The sequence below is a fragment of the Diaphorina citri genome, unplaced genomic scaffold (assembly GCF_000475195.1).
Source record: "Diaphorina citri unplaced genomic scaffold, Diaci psyllid genome assembly version 1.1 scaffold298, whole genome shotgun sequence".
Taxonomy (NCBI): Eukaryota; Metazoa; Arthropoda; class Insecta; order Hemiptera; family Psyllidae; genus Diaphorina; species Diaphorina citri.
The window spans coordinates 67,791-89,204 of NW_007377733.1; the positions used below are offsets into that span (position 1 = coordinate 67,791).

General features: G+C 34.0%; 3 protein-coding genes and 2 long non-coding RNA genes across 5 annotated transcripts in view; 3 read left to right on the forward strand and 2 right to left on the reverse strand.

Moving 5' to 3' along the window:
- LOC113466590 (multidrug resistance-associated protein 4-like) overlaps window positions 1-1,350 on the forward strand; it is a 24,353-nt gene extending 23,003 nt beyond the window's left edge. Inside the window, exon 12 of the mRNA XM_026822139.1 lies at window positions 1,331-1,350. Within this exon, the coding sequence (XP_026677940.1) occupies window positions 1,331-1,350 (20 nt within the window). The remainder of the gene's footprint in view (window positions 1-1,330) is intronic.
- Window positions 1,351-1,360: 10 nt separating this feature from the next.
- On the reverse strand, window positions 1,361-2,542 carry LOC113466596. The gene is made up of 2 exons (XR_003390948.1): window positions 1,761-2,542; window positions 1,361-1,639 (listed from the first exon to the last, which is right to left on the reverse strand). It is a non-coding gene; the product is annotated as an uncharacterized LOC113466596 (long non-coding RNA).
- Window positions 2,543-2,869: 327 nt separating this feature from the next.
- LOC113466594 lies at window positions 2,870-3,812 on the forward strand. Its single transcript, XR_003390946.1, has 2 exons — window positions 2,870-3,017; window positions 3,313-3,812. It is a non-coding gene; the product is annotated as an uncharacterized LOC113466594 (long non-coding RNA).
- A 4,833-nt stretch (window positions 3,813-8,645) lies between these two features.
- Window positions 8,646-17,490, forward strand: LOC103507219 (multidrug resistance-associated protein 4-like). The gene is made up of 12 exons (XM_026822140.1): window positions 8,646-8,750; window positions 9,234-9,319; window positions 10,321-10,548; window positions 11,846-12,084; window positions 12,523-12,833; window positions 13,140-13,219; window positions 13,630-13,780; window positions 14,626-14,741; window positions 15,382-15,505; window positions 15,828-16,114; window positions 16,388-16,633; window positions 17,317-17,490. The coding sequence occupies exons 1-12, from the start codon at window positions 8,711-8,713 to the stop codon at window positions 17,488-17,490; spliced, it is 2,082 nt and encodes a 693-aa protein (XP_026677941.1). The 5' UTR covers window positions 8,646-8,710.
- A 397-nt stretch (window positions 17,491-17,887) lies between these two features.
- LOC103507220 overlaps window positions 17,888-21,414 on the reverse strand; it is a 56,294-nt gene continuing 52,767 nt past the window's right edge. The window contains exons 25-26 of the mRNA XM_026822141.1: window positions 20,713-21,025; window positions 17,888-19,732 (exon numbers count right to left, since the gene is read on the reverse strand). Coding sequence (XP_026677942.1) covers window positions 19,729-19,732; window positions 20,713-21,025 — 317 coding nt within the window. The 3' untranslated portion in view covers window positions 17,888-19,728. The remainder of the gene's footprint in view (window positions 19,733-20,712; window positions 21,026-21,414) is intronic.

The window sequence follows — 21,414 nt, forward strand, 5'->3', positions numbered from 1 at the left end:
CTCTTCCGATCTGTCAAATTTGTGGCAAACACCTCCTCCTAATTCCATTCAATATATTTCTTTAATGTTTATCACTTTGACGAAAAATTGTAAAACACAAGTCTTGATATCTTAAAACTACATAGGAAAGTAATAGGTATTAAAACCTCGATAAATCACATCGATAAATTCCTTGACTTGGATTCCAACCACCAACCTCCACATCCAAAGTCCACTGCGTTAACCACTTCACAACTAAAGTTGGCCATTTTTTTTGTACAAAATTCACAACGGAAGTTGTAGTTTATTAACATAAATAGGCCAAATTTATGTAACACCTATGGTCGGTTTCACCAAATTTCTTTTGCAGCCTCTAGAAGGCCTGTTAAGCTAACAGCCTGTTAAGTTCCATTTGATGTGTATAGGCTTAACAGGGCTGTTAAGCTTACAGGCTGTTAGGGGCTGAAAAGAAGGTCAGTAAAACCCATCTCTAGTGTGTTCACAAACTCCACAAATTGTCAGCCTTCATTCCTTTCTGTGTTTTTAAATAATTTCTTCTTCTTCTTCTTCTTCTTCTTCTTCTTCTTCTTCTTCTTCTTCCAGGGTGTCTTACAAGCGGCCTGTGATATCAAGAACTTGATTTTTCCAAAGATTTGATAGAGGGAACTGTGTCTGCCAAGGTCTTATCGTCCCGAAAGCGAAGAGAGAAGGAAGACAAAATAGGAGAAAGCCAGCCGTTCCGAGAACAACTATTCTATTTGGGATAAAATCCGTATCGGGCGGGAATCGAACCCGCGGCATTTTTCTTATAGTATTAGGATTGATTTGAAATTTTGGATATTATTGGGAACACGGAGCAATCAAGAAGAATCATCAAAACCAAGTGGACTTCAGCTTTGGAGGTTGGTTCAAGCCCTAGTGAAGTCATGAAATTTAGAGTAGTCTATTAATCGGGGAACGACATTAGTAACAAGCATTCATGCTTAACACAATGAAAATTATAGTATCGAAGGTTATTTGCTAGTTCCTAAATAATTCACCCACTTCTCCTTCTTCCTGTTTGGCGTACTCTGCCACTTTACCATACCGGGTTAGTGAAAAAAAAACTTCGAAAGTAAAAATCTTTTGAAGAATTCCTTTTATTTTTCCTCTTATATAAAATGTAACTGAGGGATGAAATAGCAAACCTGCCTGCATAGGGGGTGTCAGTCTCTAATACAGGGTGGATTTGTGTGAGTGCCGTGTAACCATACCGGGTAACTCGAAAACCGAGTGAGTTCTTCTTCCTAACCTTTTCATATTTAAATCGGCGTACCTCCTAATCATCTCCAAAATTCCCGATTTTTTCCAGGAATACGGCCATCCTGGTGACCTCCTCTCACAGCCCAGCGGTTATTTCAAAGATCTTGTTAACGAAACGGGATCTTTTATGTCCCAAGATCTGACGAGAATCGCTCTGGATCGACGAAATACCAAATTGTAGCAGAGAATGGAAAACGAGCCTGCGAGCTCGAAAGAAGTATGCGGAAGACACTAATGACCCAGAAACAAATAGAATATACTTCAAGCCTTGTTTATTCTGCTGGGGTGAATGATCTATTAGTCCTAAGCCAGATAAACAGCGTAGGTTTCATTTCAGTATAAGAAGGATGCACCCAACCTTTGTATTTTGAAAATTATGTTACCTACCCTATCGCAGAGCAAAATTTGTATATTTTGTGAAAGATTTTGTTCATCTTCACGTTTATTTGTATGACGAGTTTTGACAGGATGCACCCAACCTTTGTGTTTTGAAAATCATGTTACCTACCCTATCGCAGAGCAAAATTTGTATATTTTGTGAAAGATTTTGTTCATCTTCACGTTTATTTGTATGACGAGTTTTGAAGCAAGACTCATTTTATTTTACTGTTCTCATACTCAAGAGTACGTAGGATGTACTTAATGTGCTGAATATAAATTAGTGGAGATGCCTGGGCTACTTCTTTTTCAATCAGGAGTCTCCGAGAACTTTAGAATTAGTATGTAAATATTGATCTCTTTACTGAAAAGATTCGCGTGCGTTTTATTTATAGCTATTTATTCTTGGGTATAGCAGTAAAAGGACTTTCCAGTCTTTCCCGAACGGAATAAACAAGGCATATTCTATTCTACTTTTAGATAAGTAGACATTGTTAGGGCAATAAGGATTCTAAGGCTGAACTTTTGGCTATAGACTCCATTAGCTGGGTTGGTGGTTTAGAATAGGTACTTAAAATAATGTCATAATATACTTTACTTACAGTGTATCATAATTACCCAAGTATATCATTTTTAATACAATTTATAAATTTATATGTACATAATAAATAAAGTATTGTTTGTATGTTAACATTGATTTTCTTTTTATCGGTAGATTTTGGGATATTGGTGTTCCATGTTTTTATTCAATATTTACTAAGTCTTACTTAAGTAAAATAGGAATGTGTTCAGTATCTTAGAATCGCTGGAGCTTGCAACGTTGATGCTACCGAAATACAAAAGATACAAATGCTTTGTGAAACTAATTTCTTTTTAATACATCTTTGGAATGATTTTTTCTTACTAAGTCTTACTTAAGTAAAATAGGAATGTGTTCAGTATCTTAGAATCGCTGGATCTTGCAACGTTGATGCTACCGAAATACAAAAGATACAAATGCTTTGTGAAACTAATTTCTTTTTAATACATCTTTGGAATGATTTTTTTTTTTCATTTATTTTCTTTAAAATTAAAAGTATCGAAAAAGAAATTGACATTCTACTAGGTAGTCCAGAAAGTTTGTCCGATTTTTGAAAAGCACGAACATAAAATATTATTAGTCTTATAGAGATTTTTTCTTCAAATATTAATTAGGTAAAGAAAGATTTTTATTTTCTTTAAAATTAAAAGTATCGAAAAAGAAATTGACATTCTACTAGGTGGTCCAGAGAGTTTGTCCGATTTTTGAAAAGCACGAACATAAAATATTATTAGTCTTATAGAGATTTTTTCTTCAAATATTAATTAGGTAAAGAAAGGTCTGTTGAATATTTTTGCCAAATTAATCAAAATCGGACAAAGCGTTCTGTAATTAACGGAGAGCAAACAAACTTAAAACCAAGTAAGTGCCAAATCCCTGATTGAAGAGTAGGTAACTTGTGAAGATCCATTCTAACTTTTGAATTTCATGAATACAAATAATATAAATCACTTTCGTGTGTTTTGTTAGGTACACATTTGTTTTCTTTGCAATCTAATAGAGTTAAAACTCGTCGAGTTTAAAAGATTTAAGCCTTAAAACATACAACAAACACTTTGATTAAGTAAAGAAAGTCCTGATTGACGACCAAAAAAAGCCAATGATGTCACCTCTTTAGTAATCCTGACAAATTTTCTGGCTCACCTTAAAAATAGAAACTTCAGTGGATTTATTGTTTTCCCTCCCATCGTTAAAAAAAAAAAAGGTTTCATTTATTACCAAGATTTTTAGACACGCCAATAGCTTTCAAATGAAAGAAAAAGCAGCCTATCAGTACCGCATATGAATTAGAGGAATATTTTAGAGGAGAATGTAAAAAATATTGCAATTAAAAACTATTGTAAGTCAAGGGTTAATCGATCCACACAACATTTGAATCAGGAATTTATTTGCAGATCTGCATCAAGGAATAAAAAAAAAAGCCTTTGTTTATTTGTCTTTAATTGAACATTCCAAATTCAAACTATCGCATATCTTTGATCTTGGTCGTAGAATACTACTTTTGAGAGGGAGAAAGAAAATGATCGATTTTTATGAATTGGAGTTTTCAGTTACACAGAAATATATAAAAAAACGACTACAGGAATACAAAAAATAAATTGGAGTTACACGAGGAACGGTTCAATACATTTACAAAATAAACGTTCAACAATAAATCACGCTTTACTGTCAGCTTTTGACCATTCTTCTTACCCCCGGGTCAATAGTCTCATGTGTTGATAGTAGAGATAATTAATTAAGTAAATACAAGTAGTGCTACTGTCAGCTTAGAACAAGTTGGTCCATTATACCAACAGTTAGAGATGGTGTGCACATCCCTGTGAAATCAGGTAGGTAATTGGTAAAAATGCCAATTACGTGTAATGATGATTTTGGGCTATTGCTCCTTTGAATGGTGAAGGAAATTATGCGTCAATATGTGGTACAATGTTTCCCCTTTTTACGGCGTACGGCGACAAAAAACGGCAAATAGCGTTTTTAAATTATGATTTGTTTAATTCTATACCAAATACATAAGATTTTGCTTAGACTGCGGAAGTGAAGGGACTTTTCAGCACCATTCTAGCAGTATAATGTATAAACAGTAGGGTATGTGTGATTATTAAATTATTTATTTACCTATTAATAAATTAATTTGAAATATTTATGATTTAAGCCAGAACCATGACAAAATGCCAGGTCATCCTCAGAAAAGATCTGTCTGGTTCTAATCTAATGAAGATGATGACAAACGCCGACCGCGTTAGCACGTGGAAGGGCAAAAAAACGGTGATGAAGAAGAAGAAGAAGAATAATATGAATTTAATTGAATTGAATAAAATTTCATTTTTATTTTTATAAATGTTTGTACATAAAGGTTAACACCTCCTAAGCTAAATAATAATGTCCTTTATGTATGTATGTAAGCTAAGCTGTAATAATGTAAAAAATAACTAAATGAAGAAGAGGAAGAAAAAGAAGAAGAAGAAGAAGAAGAAGAAGAAGAAGAAGAAGAAGAAGAAGAAGAATGTAATGAAAAAAAAACTCACATTAAAAAATTATAATGATAATTATCGAAGTTAAACTTTCTGCTCCATATCAACAGTGTAGGGCACGTTTTATTTCACAAGACTTTCCCTCGGCTCTCCCTTTCTCTCTCTCTCTCTTTCCCCTTTTTTAAATCTCTTTCCCTCCCTCTCTCCCTTTCTTTTTATTTCTCTTTACTTTTCCTTCCGTTTTCCTCTTTACTTCCAGTTCTTCTTCTCCCTTTCCCCTTCTCTTCCTTTTTTTACCTTCCTTCCTGTTCTCCTTTTCTCCCATTCCTCTTTCTCTTCACCTTCCTTCCTGTTTCCTTCTTATCCTTCTGTTTTCCTTCCTGGTTTTCGTTATCTCCTTCTCTCCCACTTCTTCTTTTATCTTTTCCTCCTTACTTTTCCTTCCTGTTTCTTCTTCTATTTCTACGTATCTTCCTGTTTTTCTTCTTCTTATCTTCCTCTTATTCTGTACGTTTTCTCTCACACTTTCGTTCTACCATGTTAACACAATATGAGTACCTACCTACGTACCTAGCTTCGTAATTATAATGAAATCAGCAAAGTTTTCAATCGGAACTTTCAAAGCGCGAAAATTTTCAAGAAGGACTGTGAGGTATTCATCTGAATTCTTAACTATCCTTGTCTTATATCTGCTTATGTGTTATACCTACTAGTAACAATAATAAGGTATTCTGCCTGTAACATCTCTAAGGCTCTAGTTTTCACTTTTTTGTGAGTATTTTTTAGATTAATGGTGGACGTAAAGGAAAAGCCTTGAACTTGAAAATAGTAAAATATATTGACGAATACATTAAGCTAAAAAACTCCATTAGAGTTGGTACCAAATTTGCGGTTAACTAAGAATCTGGAGATTTGTGGTTCGAATCCAAGTCCATAAAATTTAGCGAGTTGTATTGTTTAGGGAATGACAATGAAATTGTGTTAAGCATTCATACTTGACACAATTAAAATTATTATTTAATCCCACTTGGCTCATAAGCTCCTGGATATTTTCAAGTGATGCAAAAGGGCAAAGATCAAAGAACCTCGTGATAATTAGATAAGCCATTTATTTTCGACAGCAGTATAACAGCTCTAACGGTACAAATGACGGGAAAGTCAAGCTGCCAGCTTTGTTTTGAGTAATTAGTTTAGGGAGGTATAGAATTTCCATAATTAGCAAAGCAGGATATTGATAATTTAATTGGCAGCTTTGACTGTTAGGATAAAGGGACCTTTCAGTCTCATTTTAGTTTTTAGTATTATTCGTAGCAGGTATATTGTTATTGTGTATGTAGACTAGGGGAAAAAAAAAAATACAACAACGACAGCAAAAACAACAACAATTGTAGGTCGCAGTATAGGTAAATTAAAATACAATTACGATTGCAAATGCATTTTTTACAACTAATTATTACCTATATCTATTTTATTTTTTCAACTGTAATTATTATTGTGTATCCATATATTTTATGATAGTTTATGTTCAATTATTTTCTATTGATCGTTCGCAGGGCAGTGTACAAGAACGCCGATATTTATCTTCTGGACGATCCTTTGTCAGCGGTGGACATGCATGTTGGCAAACATCTGTTTGAAGATTGCATCTCTGGTGAGTTAGAAAAAAAATCGATGAATATATTAATTTTTCTTATTTTATTTTATTCCACGAACAAACTTGTACCCACGAAAAAAAAAAAAAAAAAAAAAAAAAAAAAAAAAAAAAAAAAAAAAAAAAAAAAAAAAAAAAAAAAAAAAAAAAAAAAAAAATTTGAAAAAAAAAAAATCGTTATACCCATAGGGGGTATCATCCCCATGATTAATTCACCGGGAATAGGGTTGATATTCAAATAATAATAATAATAATAATAATAATAATAATAATAATAATAATAATAATAATAATAATAATAATAATAATAATAATAATAATAATAATAATAATAATAATAATAATAATAATAATAATAATAATAATAATAATAATAATAATAATAATAATAATAATAATAATAATAATAATAATAATAATAATAATAATAATAATAATAATAATAATAATAATAATAATAATAATAATAATAATAATAATAATAATAATAATAATAATAATAATAATAATAATAATAATAATAATAATAATAATAATAATAATAATAATAATAATAATAATAATAATAATAATAATAATAATAATAATAATAATAATAATAATAATAATAATAATAATAATAATAATAATAATAATAATAATAATAATAATAATAATAATAATAATAATAATAATAATAATAATAATAATAATAATAATAATAATAATAATAATAATAATAATAATAATAATAATAATAATAATAATAATAATAATAATAATAATAATAATAATAATAATAATAATAATAATAATAATAATAATAATAATAATAATAATAATAATAATAATAATAATAATAATAATAATAATAATAATAATAATAATAATAATAATAATAATAATAATAATAATAATAATAATAATAATAATAATAATAATAATAATAATAATAATAATAATAATAATAATAATAATAATAATAATAATAATAATAATAACATCTTGCTAAATCACATTAAAAAAAAAAAATACATGGTCAAATTTGTGGCAAACACCTCCTCCTAATTCCATTCAATATATTTATTTAATGTTTATCACTTTGACGAAAAATTGTAAAACACAAGTCTTGATATCTTAAAACTACATAGGAAAGTAATAGGTAAAACCTCGATAAATCACCTCGATAAATTCCTTGACTTGGATGCCAACCACCAACCTCCACATCCAAAGTCCACTGCGTTAACCACTTCACAACTAAAGTTGGCCATTTTTTTCAACAAAATTCACAACGGAAGTTGTAGTTTATTAACATAAATAGGCCAAATTTATGTAACACCTATGGTCGGTTTCACCAAATTTCTTTTCAGGTACACCTGATCAGGTCTACCTGATAGTACCTGATAGTGTGTTTGCTCATCGGGTATCAGTTAGACCTGACAGGTAGACCTGATCAGGTGTATCTACCTGTCAGGTCTACCTGATAGTGAGTGGCTGGCATTACACTATCAGTAGGTTTTAAATAGATGTAGTGACTCGGAGGTTTTGCGAATCCAATTTACGCATCATGGCAACCTCAATAATCATTAAATCATGATTCATGATTTAAACTCCATTAGAGTTGGTACCAAATTTGCGGTTAGCGCGGTGCACTCAGAATCTGGAGAATTGTGGTTCGAATACAAGTTTATAAAATTTAGCGAGTTGTATTGTTTACGGAACGACAATGAAATTGTGTTAAGCATTCATACTTGACACAATTAAAATTATTATTTAATCCCACTTGGCTCATAAGCTCCTGGATATTTTCAAGTGATGCAAAAGGGCAAAGATCAAAGAACCTCGTGATAATTAGATAAGCCATTTATTTTCGACAGCAGTATAACAGCTCTAACGGTACAAATGACGGGAAAGTCAAGCTGCCAGCTTTGTTTTGAGTAATTAGTTTAGGGAGGTATAGAATTTCCATAATTAGCAAAGCAGGATATTGATAATTTAATTGGCAGCTTTGACTGTTAGGATAAAGGGACCTTTCAGTCTCATTTTAGTTTTTAGTATTATTCGTAGCAGGTATATTGTTATTGTGTATGTAGACTAGGGGAAAAAAAAAAATACAACAACGACAGCAAAAACAACAACAATTGTAGGTCGCAGTATAGGTAAATTAAAATACAATTACGATTGCAAATGCATTTTTTACAACTAATTATTACCTATATCTATTTTATTTTTTCAACTGTAATTATTATTGTGTATCCATATATTTTATGATAGTTTATGTTCAATTATTTTCTATTGATCGTTCGCAGGGCAGTGTACAAGAACGCCGATATTTATCTTCTGGACGATCCTTTGTCAGCGGTGGACATGCATGTTGGCAAACATCTGTTTGAAGATTGCATCTCTGGTGAGTTAGAAAAAAAAAATCGATGAATATATTAATTTTTATTTTATTTTATTCCACGAACAAACTTGTACCCACAAAAAAAAAAAAAAAAAAAAAAATGTCCCAAAAAATTTTGGGCCCCCAAAAAATGGGGACCAAAAAAAAAAAAAAAAAAAAAATGTGACGCAAAATATTTGAGCCCTCAAGAACTGGGACTCAAAATTCCAGAAATCCAGAAAGAAATAAGTATGTACCTTGTACCTAAGACAGATTTTCTGCATATCTACCTACCTATTACCTATTTTACATCGTTTTTCTACCTTCTATTTTCTGATTTTATTTCTCTGACTTCTAAAGTCCTTAACAAGTATCAAAATTCCCCTTCTCTTTTGCATCTCTTTTGCATTGTCTGTGAAAGGCACCACAGAGCCAGAATTAACACTGACCCCGATAATGTTAAATAAACACCTCACTAAATTATGATTCGTTTCCCAATATTTCCAGGCTTCCTGAAGGATAAAACTCGAATCCTGGTGACACATCAGCTCCAGTATTTGAATCATGTGGACCAGATCGTTTTCCTCAACAATGTAAGTAAAACCAGTGGTTGGGTGGAAGAGATCCTCTAGGAATAATAATAATAATAATAATAATAATAATAATAATAATAATAATAATAATAATAATAATAATAATAATAATAATAATAATAATAATAATAATAATAATAATAATAATAATAATAATAATAATAATAATAATAATAATAATAATAATAATAATAATAATAATAATAATAATAATAATAATAATAATAATAATAATAATAATAATAATAATAATAATAATAATAATAATAATAATAATAATAATAATAATAATAATAATAATAATAATAATAATAATAATAATAATAATAATAATAATAATAATAATAATAATAATAATAATAACATCTTGCTAAATCACATTAAAAAAAAAAAATACATGGTCAAATTTGTGGCAAACACCTCCTCCTAATTCCATTCAATATATTTATTTAATGTTTATCACTTTGACGAAAAATTGTAAAACACAAGTCTTGATATCTTAAAACTACATAGGAAAGTAATAGGTAAAACCTCGATAAATCACATCGATAAATTCCTTGACTTGGATGCCAACCACCAACCTCCACATCCAAAGTCCACTGCGTTAACCACTTCACAACTAAAGTTGGCCATTTTTTTTTGTACAAAATTCACAACGGAAGTTGTAGTTTATTAACATAAATAGGCCAAATTTATGTAACACCTATGGTCGGTTTCACCAAATTTCTTTTGCAGCCTCTAGAAGGCCTGTTAAGCTAACAGCCTGTTAAGTTCCATTTGATGTGTATAGGCTTAACAGGGCTGTTAAGCTTACAGGCTGTTAGGGGCTGAAAAGAAGGTCAGTAAAACCCATCTCTAGTGTGTTCACAAACTCCACAAATTGTCAGCCTTCATTCCTTCCTGTGTTTCTAGTTAATTTCTTCTTCTTCTTCTTCTTCTTCTTCTTCTTCTTCTTCTTCTTCTTCTTCTTCTTCTTCTTCTTCTTCTTCTTCTTCTTCCAGGGTGTCTTACAAGCGGCCTGTGATATCAAGAACTTGAAACAAAGTGTAGTCGAGTATACCAACATCATAGCCAATAGTGTGAGCACATGCATTGAGAATAACGCCAGAAACAGTATCAAAAATCACATTGGAAACAACATCAACAATAACAACAACAATATTGTCAACAGTTTGGAAATCGTAGACACACAACCACTGATGAGGCTAATGTCACAGTCGTCCCTAAGGGTATGTGTGATTATTAAATTATTTATTTACCTATTAATAAATTAATTTGAATAAAAGTATTTATGATTTAAGCCAGAACCATGACAAAATACGCCGATCGCGTTAGCATGTGGAAGGGCAAAAAAACGGTGATGAAGAAGAAAAAGAATATGAATTGAATTGAATAAAATTTCATTTTTATTTTTATAAATGTTTGTACATAAGATTAACACCTCCTAAGCTAAATAATAATGTCCCTTATGTATGTATGTATGTAAGCTAAGCTGTAATAATGTAAAAAATCTATAATAAATTTAAATAAAATAAAAAAAAACCTAAATGAAGAAGAGGAAGAAAAAGAAGAAGAAGAATGTAATAAAAAAAACTCACATTAAAAAATTATAATGATAATTATCGAAGTTAAACTTTCTGCTCCATATCAACAGTGTAGGGCACGTTTTATTTATTATAGAAGACTCGGGGAACTTTCTCAAGCTCCGTATATGAACAGTGTAGGAAATGGTAACTTTATCTACCCACTTAACTTTGATTTTTTTTTATATATTTTTATTTATTCATTCAATCCTCCGTAGCAAGATACAGTGACGTATTGCTAACGCCTTAAGAGGAGAGATATTTCTCCTTGTAAGGAAAGGAGTTGGAATCTTGATGCACCCCTTGTTTTTGATGTGAACAAATTGGCCAATTCCCACCACCTTCTTCCACTAATAAACGATGAAATAGTTCACCGAAAAACGAGAATTTATTGGAACTGCTGGCAAAAAGGGAAAGAGTCCCTTTTTGCCAGCAGTCCTATGCGAGCAAACCAAGTTTGAAGGACTCAAAGGTGATAAAGCGAAAGTGCTAAGAAGGGACATCTCATTTCCAGGTGCATCGATGTTCTTTATTCTATTTATGTACAAACTTTATTTATATATTTCACGGAAAATACTCTTTATCCTTAGATCCCTTTTTTCCCCGAGATGTATTTTAATACCTATTTCTAGGTATTGAAAACAGGGGATAAAAAACAAGGTGTAGAGCATGTATAGGATAACGGATTATTATATTAGCTTCCTACGCAGGAAAAGGGAAAAATCCTTGGTGGGAAAAAATTGAATCCTTGCTGTGGGGTAACATTCGTTGAAATTTCCCTATCGCTGATAGATGTAGGAGAAGATTATTATCATTGTTTTCAGATATTTCGGGGGACGATTTTAACTATGATTATTTTTTGTTTGATTATGCGATATGTAATTCTTAAAATCTACAAAAATACGAAATACTCAGCCATTCTTGTTTGCCGTTCATTTTCCAGAGTTGCAGATCCCTCTGTCTAGATGACAACATGTCGATAGGCCCGGATGCTGATGACTACTGCACTGACGAAGACCTAATTTACCGCGCTACCGACTTCAAGAACAACAAATCCAAAACCTCCATCTATTCCAGTTACTTTTCAGCCGGGACTAACATTTATATTTTGTTTGGCTGCTTGATTCTGTTTACCACAGCTCAGATAATTGCCAGTTTGTGTGATTATTGGGTGTCGTATTGGTAAGTAAAAGAGTTTGATTTGTTCATTATAGTATAATGATGCTTGATTATAACCTGCCTAAATTTCCTTCACTAAAGAAATAGCAAAGGTGGATTGCAAAGGACATCCACTTGTAAAATTTGTATCCAAAACAAATGTCACCCCAAAGCAATCACCCTAGTTAGAGTATTTCGTATTATTTTTGTAGATGTTGACTCTCATCCGACTCGAGTTTCGCCTACTCTGTAGACTGTGCAAAGAACATCCACTTGTAAAATTTGTAGCCAAAACAAATGTCAGCTCAAAGCAATCACCCTAGTTAGAGTATTTCGTATTATTTTTGTAGATGTTGACTCTCATCCGACTCGAGTTTCGCCTACTCTGTAGACTTTATCAAGGAAACTGACCAGTGACAAGGAAACTGGTTAGTTGGGATTACCATTTTCCATCGTTTCCAGGGCAACCAGAGAGGAATATCGCCAGTTCGAAATTCTGAAGAACGACACCGCCTTTGTCGAAATGTACGGTCGTTCGACGTTCTTCAAAATCGTCAACAACACTATCAATCAACACCATCACTTCCATTTGCTCAGCACGGAAAGTTACATTGGCATTTACTTTTCACTCATCGTGGGTTTGTTTGTGGCGGGTATAAGCAGATCGACAGCTTTCTACTCGGCTTGTATGCGATGCTCCAAGGGGATTCACAAGAAGATGTTCGAGGCCGTGGTATACAGTCCACTGGCATTCTTCAGCACCAATCCTTCCGGTGAGAACTATTAGGCCAGCCACTCACTAGCAGGTAGGCCTGACGATAGGTACACCTGATCAGGTCTACCTGATAGTGTGTTTGCTCATCGGGTATCAGTTAGACCTGACAGGTAGACCTGATCAGGTGTACCTACCTGTCAGGTCTACCTGATAGTGAGTGGCTGGCATTACACTATCAGTAGATTCTAAATAGATGTAGTGACTCGGAGGTTTTGCGAATCCAATTTACGCATCATGGCAACCTCAATAATCATTAAATCATGATTCATGATTTAATTTCTTTGTTGACCTTGTATTATTTCAGGACGCATTCTGAACAGATTTTCCAAGGACATGGGTGCTGTAGATGAAGTTCTACCTAAAGCTATGCTGGATGCTGCACAGGTAAAGTCTTCCCCAACCAAAGGACAGGTGCTTTAACCATTCCTCAAATAAGCTTCTACCTGAGCCTACTTTTCTACGACATTATTAAACAAATTCAAGGCTTAACAACACAGTCACGTATTTTGCTAGTTTAAAGTACCTAGGTACCTAACAAAAAAGACATTTTATCCACATAAATCCCTATTAACGCTAGGACAAGATAGATAGCTAGGTATCCTTACTAAATAAACCAACCTTTCTAATATCAACCCTGAAGGTTACAGATAACATCTTTATTGCCTACATAAATTTACGCTACAGGAATAAATTTAATAGGTGTAGAAGCTTTAATAAAAAAATAGCGATATCATTTTTATGCTCATTATTTTCATTTCAATATAATTTTTTATTTATTTATTTATTTATTGCAGGGTGTCATGCAAGTGAGTGGTGCTCTGATTGTATCTCTATCAGTAAACCCCCTGTTCTCAATCCCCGTGCTAATTCTACTCTATTTGTTCTGGCGGTTGAGTAAAGCCTATCTCAGGACGTCGAAAAGTTTGAAGTACTTGGAAGGTGTCAGTAAGTACACATACGCAATCTTGTTTCATGTTTTTAAGTCTTATTAAGCTCTGCAATCTTGGAAACATGGAGTATTTCCCCTCCTCCCAACAAGGAGTATTTTCCTCCCCCTCCCAACATGCTACCTGTACGAGAAATCTCTCTTCCATTATTTATGTTCAACCTTCAACTGAAACGTGTTTAACGCACTTCTGTTCTTAAATACATTTGTATTCTCTCTCGAGAAGAAATTTCCAGATGAGAAACAGAAAAATATCTTTTGTTGGATGCAAAAACTCGAGTCAATGAGTCAATTAATTTTCAAGCGATTTTGTTCTCTTTTTTCTCGTCCCATCTTGGGATTGTAAAGTCGTTTATCAAATTTGATGAGCATTTTGAAGTATTTTTCTTTTGCTTTCTTCGTTCTCTCTCGCTTTTCTTTATTTACTATTAAAAATTATTGATTCCAAGAGTGTGTCGTTGAAGTGCTGACCCCTAGTGATGAACTTGGAAACTTATGATAAAAGATGTCGCAGTGAAAAAAACTTCGAAAGTAAAAATCTTTTGAAGAATTCCTTTTATTTTTCCTCTTATATAACATGTAACTGAGGGATGAAATAGCAAACCTGCCTGCATAGGGGGTGTCAGTCTCTAATACAGGGTGGATTTGTGTGAGTGCCGTGTAACTTTCTAAGTATGCAATGTGCTACATAGGAAATATTAGTGGAGATGTCTTCACTTTTCTCGTTACATGTTGTGTGAGTGCCGTGTAACTATTTAAGTATGCAATGTGCCACATAAGGAAAATTAGTGGAGATGTCTGATTCACTTATCTAGTGATATATTAACGTTATGTTCTGTTTCAGCAAGGAGTCCTGTATTCACTCACTTGAACGCTTGTCTCCATGGACTTCCAACTATTCGAGCTCATGGGGCAGCCAAAATTTTGGTCGAAGAATTTGACTATCATCAGGTAGATATGGCATTTTTTCAATATTATTTATTTGTTTGTTAGTTTAACACAAACTTTACGAAATTTATTTAAATAGGTATAACTAGGTATATCGGAGACTGATTTTATTGTTTCTAACTTCGAGATAAATACGAGTAGGACGAAAAGCTTGAGTAACATATTCAGAAAAGAACTTGAAACAAAGTGTAGTCGAGTATACCAACATCATAGCCAATAGTGTGAGCACATGCATTGAGAATAACGCCAGAAACAGTATCAAAAATCACATTGGAAACAACATCAACAATAACAACAACAATATTGTCAACAGTTTGGAAATCGTAGACACACAACCACTGATGAGGCTAATGTCACAGTCGTCCCTAAGGATATGGGATTTTTTCAATATTATTTATTTGTTTGTTAGTTTAACACAAACTTTACGAAATTTATTTAAATAGGTATAACTAGATTAACTAGGTATATCGGAGACTGATTTTATTGTTTCTAACTTCGAGATAAATACGAGTAGGACGAAAAGCTTGAGTAACATATTCAGAAAGCGCGAGATATTCAGGCTTAAATGGCAGGCTTATCAGTTCTTCCAACCAACCGGAATTCGACATAAATGACTCGTACTACTTTTGGACATCTTTGACTTGTGTTTCAGGACTTGCACTCATCAACATGGCACTTGTTCGTCTACACTAACATGGGATTTGCTTATTTGATCGACTTCTTGTGCCTTCTCTACCTGAGTACTATCCTGATCAGTTTCTTCTTCTTTGCTGACAGTAAGTAGCTACCAATTTTCTAATCAGAGCCCGCGTCTATTAATAACGTCCGAAAACGGGCCAACATAATGAATATAAAACTCTAAGACCGGGTTTTACGAAGTTGGAGTTGGCTTCAATTCTGGATTGAACAGGGTATTAAGTATAGCTCAATCCCAGATGATTTCAATTCTGATTTGGTGAATTCCGCTCTAAACCCGTGAAAATGATCTGATAGTTTCGATATTAGAAGAATATTTAATATTTTTATCTAAAGACCAACAATAAAACTTCCCACCCAAAACAGTTGAAAACTTATCAAAGGTGTCTGTCCGTGTTTCAGTCGGTGGCAAAGTAGGCCTGGCAGTAACCCAGACCATGACACTCATGGGCGTAGTCCAATGGGCAATGCGCCAGGCAGCTGAAGTAGAAAACCACATGATCTCTGTCAAACGATTGGTTGAATATACCAAATTGGAACCTGAGGGCAATCTGAGTCCAAATTATGAAGACGAGAATGAAATCTGGCCAGTGCTGGGCAAGATAGAGTTTCAGAATACGAACGTCCGGTATTTGTCAGGGCCCCGAGTTATCAAGAACCTGAATATTACGATACATCCGAAAGAAAAGGTAAGTTTGAATATTTATGGGAGAGTTTGAATATTTATTAACATCCAAATGGCAACAGGAGAAGAATCAGAGAATAATACAATATCTACAAGTTTAGTTAATTTTCAGGTGATAGAATTGTATTGAAATTTTCACAAAATGAACCGGCATGCGGCAGATTTAATTCCACTACCTTTGAAAATCGTTGGAGCAGACTTTTCACTCCCATCCGGACAGTATAAACAAGGTACGTTCCATTCTATTTTCTATACTAAAATAATGTCTTCGTTTCAGATAGGCATTGTAGGCCGGACGGGGGCCGGAAAGTCCTCCCTGATTGCCGCCATATTTCGTCTCGCTGAGGTCGAAGGCGTTATCAAAATCGATGACATTGACACTGAAGATGTCCCGCTCAGCAAACTCCGATCCAATATTTCAATCATACCACAAGATCCAGTATTGTTCTCAGGAACTCTGAGGAAAAATTTGGATCCTTTCGAGAAGTATCCAGATTATGTTCTCTGGACAGCACTACAAGAAGTAAGTTGGATTAATGTTATTGTTGTTTACAAATGTAAAAGGAATTAGCTATTAGGCCAATTTCCTACGCGCGTCCAAATATTTTTTTTTCCTAAACTATCACGGCAGTCCCAAAGAGCAATTCTCCGGAGTTGGATTAATAATTTTTGTCTTTAGGTCGAGGACAGGTCACTTTTATTTGGCTTAACTCAGAATCAGAGGTTGGAAAACCAAACACCTACGTACAAATTGGACAGACCCTGAACTATCACGGCAGTCCCAAAGTGCAATTCTCCGGAGTTGGATTAATAATTTTTGCCTTTAGGTCGAGGACAGGTCACTTTTATTTGGCTTAACTCAGAATCAGAGGTTGGAAAACCAAACACCTACGTACAAATTGGACAGACGATTAATTTCAGTGCGATCAACTTCTGATCTGGAAGTTGGTGGTTCAAGAACAATCAATGACCAAATGATTTTTTAAAGAGGTTTGATAGAGGGAACTGTAACTGCTAAGGTCTTATCGTCCCGCAATCGATGAGAAAAAGAAGACAGGATAGGAGAAAGCCAGCCGTTCCGAAAACGAACATTATCCGTTTAGGATAAAATCCGCCCCGGGCGGGAATCGAATCCTCGGCCTAGCGTACACAAGGCAGACGCGCTACCAACCAACCTAACTAGGCTTGATTAAAATTGTGTTCCAGGTAGAGTTGAAAGACATGATCATGGAGGGTGCTGGTCTCAATATGACCGTGTACGAAGGTGGCACCAACTTCAGTGTGGGCCAACGACAGCTTATCTGTTTGGCCAGAGCCATAGTTCGAAATAATGTGATCCTTGTACTAGATGAGGCAACAGCCAATGTAGACCCTAAGTAAGTATCTTAGTATCTTGCCAACAACAGGATATATGCATTCGGTGACCAACCTCAGTGGTGCAGTTGTTAACGCGTTGGACTTTGGATCTGGAGGTTGGTGGTTCAAGTCCAAGTCATGTCATGAAATTTAGTTGATAGTTGCTCAATAAGCCTTGATCGACGCTTTTAAAAGAGAAGTTTAAAAAAAGGAAGAAAAATTTAGTGGTTAGGTTAAAGAGCTCCTCCAGGACAGCCCTGCTACATAAAAAAGCCGTAAAAAAAGCCTAGTAATAGCAGGGACAGAATCAGATATTAACTATGATTAACTTTCATCTTTTAATCTTGGATCAAGCAATCTGATTGCCTAAAAAAATTGAAATCAACCAATCAGATTGCAGACAGAGACATCACAATAGAGCACCTCTTGCGCAGATGTCAACATTCATTTCAACATTGAGCTATGAACGGGGGGGTTAATTTTTTAAAACAAAATACAAGTAGATAACAAAATATTCATTCTTCACAGAGAATTTTCTTGTAGAAAACATAGTATGCATATTATGCATGGCACCCTATGAAAAATGTTAACAGGAAAGAAAAAACACAATAGTTATGTATACAGTGTGTTTCGAAAGTTTTTAACCAGCCTTAACATTTCATGAACGAGTTGGATTTGTTGGAAGGTTTTAGCGATAGTAAATATTAGGTGAAAAATCTAATGCCTATTATCAGCTACGTTTACAAAATTTAGCCCTTGAAGCTGCTTTTTTCTTGAATAAATCGGCTAAACGGCTTTTCGGCCCAGTTATCTATTTTATTTTAAGTACCTAGTGCTTAGAATTTAGACTTTGGGACTTTTTACAATATCATACTGTCAGCTGAGAATAAGATATCCGATTATGCTAACAGTTTAGAGGTTTAGACAATCAACGTATTTTCTCTAGGCACAATATTTTCAAGTAAACTTAAATTTTCGTGAATTCTTACCCGTTCAAGATATATTCAGTCTGGTCAGGGACTTTAAATATAAACTGTATACTCGTAAATATGATACTTAAAGAGAAATCAAATGGACTGTTATTTTAATAGAGCACAGTGTTAAGGAATAAATGTTACGTAGGACTCTAAGATCCCCTTAATAAGGCAAAATGACAAATGTACTGAAAACTGTCTGTCTTTTATAATTTCCATACTGGCGCGAAAATCGAACCACTATTTATTTTCTAACAAGAAAATAGTTAACTAGGAAGTTTTCTAGCTAAGCTTGTTAACTATTTTTTCGTTAAAAAATAAAATACGGCCCACGATTCCAGTATTGAACGCGCATAGCTAAAGTTCCTTTTTACAAATACTTTTAATAAGGCTACTTTTAGTTTAGAAAATGTATAGTTTTTTTACAATATTTTTTCTTTAAACCTATTGAGTTAGGTATAGGGTAAATATAATTATCTCTGTCAAGGTTAATAAAAACTGACGGTACATTGCATTAACACTTAGGTCAAACATAAACACGTTGTTAAATTAATTTTACTTCAAATACTATGTGGAACAACGATGAAATATAATTTTAAAACATTGTCTTCCTTCCTTTTTTTTATATTTTTATATAATTTAATTCTGAAGACATTGTTTTAATTTACATCTCACCTGTTGTAAAATTAAATTAAATCATTTGTGACACAGGACAAAATGGGAAACTACTACAGTCATTGCTATACGGAAAGTCCTATGTACGTCACAGAAAATCACATAAACTAAGGTCAGGGCTTACCAAGTTGAGATAACTGGTTCAATTTAGGATCGAGCTAGCTGTAGGTTAATCCTAGATTAAACGGAATCAAGAGTTAACTCGACTTGGTAAGGCCGGGGCTAACACAGAAAGGAAACCTAAGGTGTATTTTTCTTCCGGAATATGAAACGTTTTCTCATCTTCTGAAGCCCAACTCCCAACCTTGGATTTTTTAAGGTTGAGAAGACAAGCACTACTACACCACCTAGTTGTAATTCGGTTAAACTAAATTTTGTATTTTCCTTGTTGTTGTTGTTTACAAATGTCGGGTGACCATTAGGTCATTTTCCTGAGCGCGTCCCAATATTTTTCTACAATTGAACTGCTGGCTTAAAAGGCTGGATAGGAATTTAGGTGTGCTTAGTTCGTGGGAGAGTTATGGGAGAGTTTTTCTGTATTTTCCTTTATAAGAGGGGAAATGTGCTTCAAAAGAGGACAAATCGGTTCAAATCCCACAAGAAAAATACCTGTCTACTTGTTTTCACTGAGCATACGTTGCGGCGAATCAAAAACGGCGAAAAAGTATCTTTAAAAAGTCGGAAATCCAATTCTTGTTTGCCGTTCTAATGAAAAAGTTACTATTGTGACGTCACGATATAAGATTTCGTCACAAAATTCCGATAGGCAGCGCTAGAGTCGCCTTTACGGCAAACAAATAGTGAATAAACGGGAGTTCTAACGACAAAGATCATACAGCTGTGATGTCACAGTACAACGTGCTTAGAATAAATATATATATATTTTTTTTTTTACGAAATATCACTACATTATTGATTTATGGACTGATTTTCCATTTTATTTTTTGTCGCAGGACTGATTTACTAATTCAACGTACCATCAGAAAGAAGTTTGCAGACTGCACCGTCCTTACGATAGCCCATCGGCTTCACACTATCATGGACTCAGACAAGGTCCTGGTCATGGATTCAGGAGTAGCCGTGGTGAGTAGTTTTGGATTCTTTTTTTCCAAAGATTTGATAGAGGGAACTGTGTCTGCTAAGGTCTTATCGTCCCGAAAGCGAAGAGAGAAGGAAGACAGGATAGGAGAAAGCCAGTCATTCCGAGAACGAACCTCATCTTAATTTTCTCCTCTTCAGAAGCCTAACTCTCTAGATTTTTTACTTTTTAGGGTTGAGAAGAAGTCAGCTTGCATTTCAAATGGATGTACAAAAGCGCTACCACACCACCTAGTTGTAATTTGGTTAAACTGAATTTTGTATTTTCCTTGTTGTTTACAAATATCAGGACATTGACCATTAGGCCATTTTCCTACGCGCGTCCCAATATTTTCCTACAATGGAACTGCTGGCTTCCAAGGCTGGACAGGAATTTAGGAATGCTTAGTGCATGGGATAGTTAAAGGTGGGTTTTTCTGTATTTTCCTTTATAGGAGGGGAAATGTGCTTCAAAAGAGGACAAATCGGTTCAAATCCCACAAGAAAAATACCTGTCTACTTGTTTTCACTGAGCATACGTTGCTGTACTAACGAGACAAGCATGTCGGAATACTGTTGCATCATAGACTTCACATCTTCCTCCCCCGGAGTAGCGTTAGTTCCATCTTCCCCCGCATTCGGTTCCGTAGCGCTAGTGCTGAGGAACTTCAACTTGTTCTGAGCTTCGCCTATGGCTCCCTGGAGATCTTCAAGTAGATTGCCCTTGGCGTTTTGATCTAAGGATTCGACGGCTAGTCTCTTGTGAAGCTGAACCACGCTGTCAGCAGCCCTGGTCAGTTGTTCTGCCATGGAGGCAATCAGCTGTTGGGAAACTGGAAAGCAAATGGAAATACATATTGAAGTAAGTAATTAAGTAAATATAAGTAGTGCTACTGTCAGCTTAGAACAAGTTAGTCCATTATACCAACAGTTAGAGATGGTGTGCACATCCCTGTGAAATTAGGTAGGTAATTGGTAAAAATGCCAAACACGTGTTACAATGATTTTGGGTTATGCATTAATATGTGGTACAATGTTTCCCCTTTTTACGGCGTACGGCGACAAAAAACGGCACATAGCGTTTTTAAATTATGATTTGTTTGATTCTATACCAAATACATAAGATTTTGCTTAGACTGCGGAAGTGAAGGGACTTTTCAGCACCATTCTAGCAGTATAATGTATAAACAGGGTATAGGTCTTCTTCTTCTTCCTAACCTTT